Below are 10556 nucleotides of genomic sequence, written 5' to 3'. Positions count from 1 at the left end.
AAATGTGAGACAAAATACGTGCTACCTGTTAAAGCCCCATGACCACAAATCCAAATGTAACACCAATTTCCAACTGCCAACTATTTTGGTAGTTGCTTTTTCATATTGGAAACCTAAATGTTTTGGTTTGGAGGTTTAGGTAGGTAACTAACTATGGTACTTGTTTTTTCATATTTAAAATTGGAAACCAATAATACCAATCTTCATAGGGAAATTTGTTTTTTTTTTCACTTATAGCGTATAGTTCTATATATTCTTATCGAGTCTTCAAAAATAATATTCTTTAAAAAAGTAATACCGAATGTATATAAATTTTTACAATATAAATATTACATTCATCTTCATAATGCATGTCAAATTCTAGGTAGTAAGCCGAAATGGTGGTCGAACATGTAACAAACTAATTGGTTTTATTAAGAAAAGTAACAGAAGCAATCTTAAACATTTATTAAAAAAAATCACTGTAACACATTTTTTAATATATATCTTTTTTCTATATTAATGTGGCACTTGTTGCATTCTAACAATATACTGTGACCCTATTGCTTCTTTAAACAGGTGATAAACTATGTTGCTGTAATTAGTTTACATCACCTAATATGTTCAAAACACTTTTGAAGTTTTCTTCTCTCCAAATTTGGAATAAGGAAATTTGGTTATATGTCCAATTCATTCCAACTCTGCCAACGAGCGTTGGTTCAAATGGTACATGCTTGATTCCCCTTAAGCAAGAACCCGGGTTCGAGTCTTGTGGATGGAAAAAATGTTCGTTGGGAGAGTTAGCCCCACTTACCTGTGGATGTGCCCAACTCGGACAGGATTGCCTCCGTTACGAAGATATTGTGATACAAAAGATTTAATATTAACTATCATTTATACTAATATTAGATTTTTAATTAAATAAAAAATAAATGATAAGATAAAGTAATCTCAATTCTAAAATACTCTAATAAACTTAAGATATAATGATTATAATATAAAATATTATCTCTATATCTCTATACAATTTAGATATTCTTTATAATATAATTTAAAATATCCTAAAATATTTTCATATATCCTAATATTTCATCTCGAGCTAAAACACATTAAAATAATTCCTTTTAAAATGAAAGTAACGATAGACACTCCTTCAAAGGAATCCCACCAACACAAAATGGTGGTTGCATTGGATTATTAACACCCTGGTTGTATTAAGAAACTAACAAAAGGAATCTTAAACATTTAAAAATAAGTTTAAAATCTATGCAATGATAGTGTAAAGTTTTTTAAATCATCAACATATCATTCATCATTAATTTGTTTTACTTTTGTTTTAAAGTCAATACTAATTAAAAAATTTACACTATCAATATATATAGATATTAAAGCCTTTAAAAATCACGTAATACATGACGTAAGGAACGTGAATAGACAAATTTGAAGAATCCCACCAACACAAAATGTTAACAATAAGGAACTAGAGTATTTTACCTAAGAGTCTTAAGTTTAAGTTGAAGTTAAACCTTATTACCCACTTTTAGAAGTAAATAAATTAATTACAAGCATTGCTTTATTGTTTCTTACTATTATTAGGAACCTTTATCCAATGAAAATAATAAACGCATATAAAATAATATATTAATATGTTACTTGTTGCACTCTAACATTATCTTAGACGGCTTTGCTATAACAAATGTTAATAGAGTTTAAAATATGTATATCTAGCAGTATAAAGTTTTTTATACTGTCAAAATATTATTCATCATTGATTTATATTACTTTTGTTTAAGAGTTAATAATGATTAATAAATCGATGGTGATAATTTAATAACAATATAAAAAACACTTATATTGTCATAGTATAAATATTAAATTACGTAAATAACAATATTAAATCATGCATATGGCTTGCGTGTATGAACAATTTGGCCTTAACAGGGTGGCAGCATTCTGGCTTTATGCCATAAACAACCTTAAAAACATTTTTTTTTGTTTTTTTAATAAATGTATACAATTCTAAACTTAAAAATGAAGTTTCAACTCTGTAATATATCCTATATCTTTAGCACATATCTGATCCAAATATCTCTAGCATTATAATAAGATTTTATTTTGTATTATTTCATATAATTACCGGAATTCGCAGTAAAATGTCAAATAATTAAATGGTGCCATATAAAAAAATGACATAAATGTGAGTATTCGGTTTAAACCTCTTACAATCTTCTCTTCCTCCATGAATTTTTTTTGTAGGAAAATAAATGATTAAGATTGAGTGTAACTAATATAACTTAAATTGGTTATAAATAGATCTCTTACAGAAATGTAACGCCTCTAATGCATCTTTGGTAATGTAACGTAACCATCCCTAGTTAGCACGAGTTAGGATATTCTTTATTAATGGAGAAACAAATAATGACTTTTGCACTTATATATAGGAGTAAAAATGTTATTTCTTTATATCTTAAAGGATAAAATTGTCAATCACATTACATTTTTCTCTTATTTTTGGTGTACTTGTCTCTCCATTAATGTAGAGGATCCGAACAACCTTTAAAATATAATAGTGTCTGTTGTGCGTTACTTTCATTATCTTTTTATATTATATCACTCTTCACGTTATATTTTCTTATATACATAACCAATATTTTGCGACAGGCATGTTTTTTTTTTTAATTTGATATTTTCTTATGATCAACCAACATGGATTAGCAATTAGTATGAAAACAGGGAAAAAGAAAATCACCTTAAAACACAGTTCGATTTTTTTTTTCATTTGTATAAAGGGTCTAAATTAAATAATGAATGAACACATGCATGTTGGTCTAAGTAGGAAACAATTGGATTGCCCTTAATTAAAATTTATAGTTTGAATTTAATGAAAATTCAGTATAAGAGACACCTTATCAATGAAAAAATATAAGGGATAAGAGAGTTTTGTTCCTTAAATAACTCTTTCAAACTTTTAATACACAATTTATCATTTATCATTATTTAACTATATGATTTTAAAAGTTAATGATAATTAATATATAAATAATGAAAAATAATATGAAAATATAAAAACTGTTATGTTATTATGTATAAACTATTTTATAAAAAAAATACTAATAAATGACTAATTGTGGTTTTCACATTTAATATATTATATATACTATCATTGTCACTTTCCATAATATATGGGTCTCCCTTTTTCTTTATGTTAATTAGTGTTGCCATATAATACCTTTCCACAGCTAGGCTAAGCAGGTTTTATTTGAGTCATTAATTCGAATGAAATCACCTGTCTCAGGATTTAGTGTCTTATTGTATATCAATCTTATCAAAAAGTGTCAACTAATTAAAAAATCAATAAAAATAGAAAATGAATTTTTTATTACTTATTGTAATATGATTAGTTTTGAAGATGGAGACAAAATATTTTTGGGACAAGTGATATTGTTCCAAATAATTCACTATATAAAGTGTAACCTTGTGTAATAACAATCCACAGAGAGTGTAAAGAAATCAGAAGAAATGGGTGAGAGTGAAATAATGATACCATGTTTTGATTTTCGTAGGGTTGATGGGTTTGGAATAGAAGAAGGTGGTGAAGCATGGAGAGAGATGGGTGATAAAGTGAGAGAAGCTTGTGAGAATCATGGTTGTTTCTTAATCATAAGTGATGAGATTTCAAGTGTTCTACGTGATCAAATGTTCATGGGAATGAAAACTTTGTTTAATCTACCTCAAGAAATCAAACAGAAGCATACAAGTTCAAGGCCTTATAGAAGCTACAATGGAAAGAGCCCTATCACTCCATTCTTTGAAAGCTTTGGAATTGATGATGCTCCTTTGCCAAATATCGCTCAGGAATTCACTAATCTCATGTGGCCACACGGAAACCTACTTTACTGGTATGTATATATATATATATATAGCTGGTATTGAACCGAATCAATATCTTTGATAAATTTAGTTCATGAACCAAATGTGTTGAATTTGAGCTCGTTAAATAAACGTGATTTAAATACAGTTTGACTTATTAGATTTATGAGATAACTATGTATAAACTAATTTTTATGTTTATTATGATTGCATTATTTTTTATATTATTATATATATAAACAATATTTCTTTAAAATGAATTAATTATTTGAGTTAATGAATCAATTTGAATTGAGCCTAACAGTTCGCGAACTTTAACCGACCCGAACTCAAACTGAACCGAACAGTTCATGAACTTTAACCGATCTGAACTCGAGCTAAAAAATAACTCGTATGGAACTCGAGTCGAGTTTCAAGCTGAACTCTGATTTGACTCGGTTCGGTTCGTTTCTATATATATATATCTTTGATACTGCTTATTGCATAGTTCACTAATCTCAAATATATATGATGATCCATGAAGTGATGATAGTAACTAATGATATGCAGTGAAACATTGAAGTCCATGAGTTCAAAGATGCTAGAGTTGAGTTTCCTTATGATGAAGATGATTATGGTGGGTTATGACCTTCCCAGCCATGCTGATGCTGAAAACATGAAGAGCACTAGTTATTTGAGGTTGATTAAGTATCATGTTCCTGAAGAAAGAAATTATGAGTCTGAGATTACCCTCGTAGCTCACACTGACAAAAATGCATTAACCATTCTATGTGAAAATGAAGTCCAGGCTCTTCAGGTGCAAACCAAAACAGGCAAATGGATTGACATAAAGATACCCCAACAAGGGTTTCTTGTCATTGTTGGTGATGTGCTCAAGGTATAACAACTATAAATCGATGTCTCATTCCTTGTCTCAGACTAATTACATATTATCACATGAATGAGACATGTTCGGGTTCGGGACTGATGATCTATAAATTTATAGGCATGGAGCAATGGGAGACTTCATGCAGCTACACACAGAGTGGTGATAGGTGATGAAGAGAAAGAAAGGTACTCATTGGGGCTATTTGCTTCACCAAAGGATGAGATGAAGGTCAAGGTGCCCTATGAATTGATTGATGAAAAAACACATCCTCTTCGTTACAAGCCATTTAATTATGGAGAGTACATACATTACTATGTTTCAACTCTCAAACATGATGCTCTTGAAGTGTTTGCAAGTGTTTGATCAATGTTTATTATGCAATAAGTGATGTCTTTGTAGTATAAATAACAGTATTTAGGACCCAGGTTCTTTCTATATAAGGTCTCCGTCCTATATATATGTGGGGCTATCTTCCCTTTATAATGCAGAATAAATTTTGCATTAAGATCAATGGTGAATTCACAAATATGTCCCAATCTATTTTTGTCCATTCTTCTTACATGAGAGTGGCTTTATCATTTGCATATAACTTACAAATTATATCAATTGTCTCATCATGTCTCATACATTCTTCTCTATTAATAAAAATATGTAATTTTAATTAAAAATTAATATTTTATAATGTATTTCGTCATTATAATTAATTTGTGATATATAATAAGATTTGGGATAATAAATCTATGTAATTGATACAACAATTTATTTTTCTTATCTTAATCACCAAATACTTAAAAGTTTTCAAAGAATAAAATGAAATTGCAAATTTCTTAACTCTCCTAATTTAGAGAGGAAATAATTTTGTATATAAAAGTATGAATGAAATTTTTTATCCCAAAAAGTATGTCACTTTATTGTAATTGCTAAAACATATTAAATCATTACATTTTTAATTTAAATAATTATTTTTTTAAAATGATATATTTTTTTAAATACAGAATATGATTCAAAAAAACAACTCTCAAATATTGAAAGAGAAAAAGGTGCATGTAGTAACAGTGTATGAGTTTTATATACGATCATTGTATTATCATAATTGATTTTTTATCATCATTATTGACTTTTCAGAAAAAATAATCCAAATAAACGGTGGATAATAAAGCGGATATGTATAATCTTTACCTTTATACATTTTACACTCATGTTGAAATATCATTTTGTTTGAACTCTAAAATCCATTAATTTGTGATGAGGAGAAGAAGAAAGGAATAAACAGCATGGACGATACTGACTCATCTCTTCACAACATTTTCGATCTCCTCTCCTCCGCCGGCTACGTCAACGCCGCAACACCCGATACGCCGCCGTCTCATCTAATCACCGATGCCATCTCTTGGTGCATCGCTTCCATAACGCAAGTATCTCTCATTCTTTAGGGTTTTGCTTCGCCCTTCAATTTCTGATTCATTCTTTATTTTTTATGCAGAGACGATTGCAATACAGAGTCGATTGAAGAAGCTTTAAGATCAGTAGGATGCCCGAACCCTCTTCGATCCTCACATGTTCGAGATCTTGATACTGAAGCTATTTTTCCTGTGATTCAATGGCTTGTGCAACGTGTTTCATCAACACAAGAATATCGTCACAACAAGGTAATATAGTAATTGTCACATTCAGCTTCAGTTGTGACACTTGTGAGAACATTTCTGGTTATGTACTAGTTGTTGTTAATCACTCATTATGATAATCGTAGTTTCGTAAAATGAAAGGATTGGTTATGAACATGTTTAATGAAAAAAATGAAATGGAAGCTTGGGGGTGAGCATGAACATGATGTTTGAGTCATAGTTGTTATCAATCCGTTGTGCTGATTTTTTGTATCCCTATCGAACTGTAGGTTTCTCATTCTGACTATACTTTTGGAGAGGGTGAGTATAAACCCCAGCAATTCAAGGAGGTAGAGAAAACAGAAAGTTCGATAAAGACGTTAAGAGGCAACTTGGATGAACTGGTTGGTGAGATGGATAAGATTTTAGATATAAATTTGGCTCATTAATGATGATAACTTGTCTCCATGCCTCTCCTCTCTTTTTCTTATCTTATTTTTTACTGTTAGTTTCGTGTCTTTCTTGTCTATCCTGTTAACATTTGCAGGAATTGGATAAGCTTGTCCTTTGCTTTATTTCTATAAATCTATGTGCTATCCTTATCTTTATGATAAGCAACTATATGTATTGCTTCATGGATTTATTTGGCTTTGCTATTTATTTTGTTACTATATCGTTATACTACAGAATCACCGGAAGATGAATGTTGTGAAACAATTAGAGCATCTAAGGGAGAGAATCAATAAGGAGGGTGCCGATTCTGGGGTGCAGAAATTGATCTATTTAATGACATCTTTGAAGGTGAACTTATCTCTTGGTTAATGTAATATTCAATTTTTTATACCGGCACTATTATATTGCAGGTGATTTATAATGTTAATACTCACACTGATAGTGAATACTTCACTCTTGTTTTATCTATAAAAAAACTACCCTTGGTTCAGAAGCTTGAAAGGCAGGAAAATCACTTCCAGTCCAATTGTGATTCCAAACATTCAGAACTTCAAGCTGAGATCAGTGAATTAAAGAGAAAAATAGCAAATGGCTGGGATAGCAAAAGCCTCTCAGATGGACTACATTGTTCTTTTAGTGATTTACTCGAGAGACTTGATTTGACGAAAAAGGTAAAATATTAAGTGGTCTTATCTCCTGTTTTTCTTTTTAACTCTTAATTTGTAGCACATCCTTTTATGTGTTGTTAATATTTGCTTATTCCACCCATTCAATTGCTATACGATGCCTGCCTTTCCCCTTTCTGTTAGCAACTTGCTTCTAAACTGAGGGACATTGTGGCATTGAGACGACAGATTGATGACCTACCATGCCAATCAGAAATCATCCAGTATGTTTGTTTCTTTTAGCTTTTGGTTGCATGATTTCTGTTGACCTTATATACTCGTTAAACTCTGTGTTGAATGAAGGTGTCCAATACCTGGTTCTAATTATGTACTACTAAAACTCATCCAAAATATTTTTTCACATTTCATTTGCATATTTTCCAACATCCTCGTATTCCATAAAAATCTGTTGAATTGAATTGAACATGTTCATTTCTTGGTTCCAACTTCCAATTATGTGCAATTAGAACTCACTTTCAATTTAAGGCAGGGAAAGTAAGATTCAACGTGAATGGCTATTGAAATAGTTTTTTTAATAAATGTAAAATATATTTTTTTTCTACAATATTTTTGTTTCCTAAACTAATTGGGAATGTTCGGTTATAGAATAGGAAGAGACCCACAATACATAAAATTGGATTGGAATTTTGATAGAAAGAAGCTACATCTCTGATTAATCTTATTCTTCTTTGTCATTCTTATTGGATAGGAAATTTCTTATCAACTACTTAGTATAACCCTACTAGTCTCTAAACCATATTTAATCATGTGGTAGACGTAGTTATCTCCCTGCTACAAATATTCTTGATTATTGAAATAGATTGTGTAATATGAAAGAAAATTGTAAAATAATTAATTAACTTAAGAGATGGTGTGTGGAAGGGAGTAAAGCAATGCCTTGCATTTTTGTTAGGGTTAGCTTGATAAGAATGTGGAGCCCAGTTGTCTTGCATGTATTGTTTACTGGATATTTCTTTATTCCTGTCTGTGCAGGTATGAGCATCGGCTCTCAGAACTGTATGCTCAAATCCAGGTTCATATAATTTTTTTTATGGATGAGAGAAAAGAGAAACAGTACAGCTAGGTGTAGTATACTTTTTATTGGTTGTTGAACCAATCCAATCAGATTTATGCTGGTTCTAATTATTATAGAATATCCTTCATATTTGCCAATGTACAGGGAAAACATCAGCAAACTCATAAATATTATGCTACCTACAATGCTCTGTTGGAAATAAAAGAATTGATGCTAAAGGAGGCATCATTATTGAATTCGATCATTTCACAGGTATTTGTTGGAGAAATGAGAGCTTGCTGTAATTTTTTATTTAGCATTTGTTATGATGATTCTTTTAGTTTTACTTTGTTGGATTTTCTTGAAACAAGTTATATATATACATGTATATGTGTGTGTGTGTATAACCATTGTGAGTTTTCATTTTTTATGTTTGCATATGTTCTCCTGCTTATATCATGTTATGTCCTTGCTTTTAATTTCTCCTTTTTTCTTCATGTTTTATTCTCCATGGCAATTAATTTTTAACAACTTAGTATTTCATGTTTCCTGCATATTCCTTTTGGACCTTTTACATTTTCTCTCACTCAACCTCCTTCCTATTTCTTTTAACTGAAACCTTTTCATGATGAAAGTGGAGTGTGAACTCAGGTCTGCATAAGAAGCATAATCATTTGTATTGATGAATGTATATGCTGAGCATATTTTATATACCATCCCCATTGGTTTCTATCTCTGTCATAGAGTATTAGAACAATAACTGGTATTTAATTTATCATTTCATTTGAGATACACATGAATACTTGAACTTGCAAGTTACTAAGCTATCTAATTATATGTTATAGATTTTGGTCCTTCCTGATCAAAATATCTTAGTATATTTTCGTTTTGTAATTACTAAAAGCTGGTGATGTCAATGAGATTCTGCAGAGTATTCTGTCATGATACATTTTGTGCTCAAAGTAAAAATGTTGTTTGACTTATTATGTCATCATCTTATTTGTTAAGGGAAAATCTGTGTTTTTTAATGTTAGACCTCCAGTGAAAAAAGGTTTAGATGAGAAGAAATAAGCAGAGTGGTAGGGGATTAGAGCCTTGAGGGAAATAATAACTGTAACAGAATAACATAACTAACTGTTAGAGACGGTTGATTACAGTTGGTTAGTTAGCCAGCACAGGGGAAGTGGTTGCAAAAGGATGGGAAATTAGGAATTGGGAGTTATCGTGTATTTCAGGAAATGGTTGTGAGGAATGAATCGGGTCTCTGATACCCAAAAGTCTGAGACTAGATTGAGAGAATTCTATTGTACCATTGGTTGTGTCGCACTGATACAGACTAGGGTACATTTCTGCAATGAAGATTCTAGCATTTGTACCTGATTCTGGTCCAGTTCTATTAGTTACTTCAACTATTTTAACTGTTATAAAAAAAATTACCGCTTAACTGCAGTTTCAAGAAGCCTTGAGTAGCACTGACGGTCGTGCAAAGCTTGTTCATTCCATGGAAGGAATTGTCAAGGGTAGTCAACAGGTAATGCTATTTTCTGGCATGTGTAGCTGGTAAATTCAGAAGAGTTATCTGCAGTTTTTGAGGTCTAATGTTTCTTTATTTGAATGTGCAGAAACTGGAAAAGGTGCAACTAGCGTTCCGAGAAGAAGAGAAAAATCTCACTGATTTTAAGGATAAATATGCTGCAGCAGCCGGTCAGCATAAGCGTTTATATTCTCTTCTGAAAGCTTTTCAGGCAAGTTTTTTCTTTATTCAATGCATGGCAGCTTTTACAAAGTTTCTTTTTGTTCAATATTTGTGTGCCAGTTCTGCATTATAGTTGAATCTTTATATTGACCTTTTCCCCCTCTTTCCATAAATTGATAGATATGTTTCTGATTAAACATCAGTTAATTGAAGAATGACATTGTTATATTTCCGTTAGCTGCAATCTTCGTTCATTGAACTAATGTATATACATTGTTTTATTTAAAAAAATGGATTTAATATGTTGTTTCATCTATGGGCAGGTAGAATGTGCCAAGAATTAGAGGTTGGAGTATAAAGTTGGGAGTGAAAATTGTTGACAGATCTTTGAGGTTGAATTGCCAAA

The 10556-nt window shown here is 30.8% G+C and overlaps 2 protein-coding genes across 3 annotated transcripts; both read left to right on the top strand.

Annotated features, from left to right (window-relative positions):
* LOC109327477 (2-oxoglutarate-dependent dioxygenase AOP3-like) lies at window positions 3452-5228 on the top strand. Its single transcript, XM_019560638.1, has 3 exons — window positions 3452-3878; window positions 4399-4726; window positions 4835-5228. Exons 1-3 carry the CDS (start codon window positions 3499-3501, stop codon window positions 5078-5080), a joined length of 954 nt encoding a protein of 317 aa, XP_019416183.1. The 5' UTR covers window positions 3452-3498; the 3' UTR covers window positions 5081-5228.
* LOC109327802 (coiled-coil domain-containing protein 93) lies at window positions 5933-10553 on the top strand. Of its 2 annotated transcripts, XM_019560963.1 has the most exons (11): window positions 5935-6128; window positions 6201-6366; window positions 6612-6725; window positions 7009-7122; window positions 7266-7445; window positions 7584-7663; window positions 8433-8472; window positions 8620-8727; window positions 9905-9985; window positions 10077-10199; window positions 10474-10553. In XM_019560963.1, exons 1-11 carry the CDS (start codon window positions 5992-5994, stop codon window positions 10492-10494), a joined length of 1164 nt encoding a protein of 387 aa, XP_019416508.1. In that variant the 5' UTR covers window positions 5935-5991; the 3' UTR covers window positions 10495-10553. The 2 variants fall into 2 exon arrangements, with proteins under 2 accessions (XP_019416509.1, XP_019416508.1); XM_019560964.1 differs by lacking the exons at window positions 9905-9985; window positions 10077-10199; window positions 10474-10553 and adding an exon at window positions 9013-9497 and having other exon boundaries at window positions 5933-6128; window positions 8620-8805.

The sequence above is a fragment of the Lupinus angustifolius genome, chromosome LG15, assembly GCF_001865875.1.
Source record: "Lupinus angustifolius cultivar Tanjil chromosome LG15, LupAngTanjil_v1.0, whole genome shotgun sequence".
In the NCBI taxonomy this organism is placed as follows: domain Eukaryota; kingdom Viridiplantae; phylum Streptophyta; class Magnoliopsida; order Fabales; family Fabaceae; genus Lupinus; species Lupinus angustifolius.
The sequence above is the reverse complement of the archived record's forward strand: the minus strand, read 5'-3'. Positions and strand labels throughout refer to the sequence as shown.

Coding starts and splice junctions, on each gene's coding strand:
- LOC109327477 (XM_019560638.1), top strand. CDS start 3,499: ATGGGTGAGAGTGAAATAATGATACCATGTTTTGATTTTCGTAGGGTT. Junction 3,879..4,398: donor CACGGAAACCTACTTTACTG/GTATGTATATAT, acceptor AATGATATGCAG/TGAAACATTGAAGTCCATGA. Junction 4,727..4,834: donor TTGTTGGTGATGTGCTCAAG/GTATAACAACTA, acceptor ATAAATTTATAG/GCATGGAGCAATGGGAGACT.
- LOC109327802 (XM_019560963.1), top strand. CDS start 5,992: ATGGACGATACTGACTCATCTCTTCACAACATTTTCGATCTCCTCTCC. Junction 7,446..7,583: donor GACTTGATTTGACGAAAAAG/GTAAAATATTAA, acceptor CCTTTCTGTTAG/CAACTTGCTTCTAAACTGAG. Junction 8,728..9,904: donor TGAATTCGATCATTTCACAG/GTATTTGTTGGA, acceptor GCTTAACTGCAG/TTTCAAGAAGCCTTGAGTAG.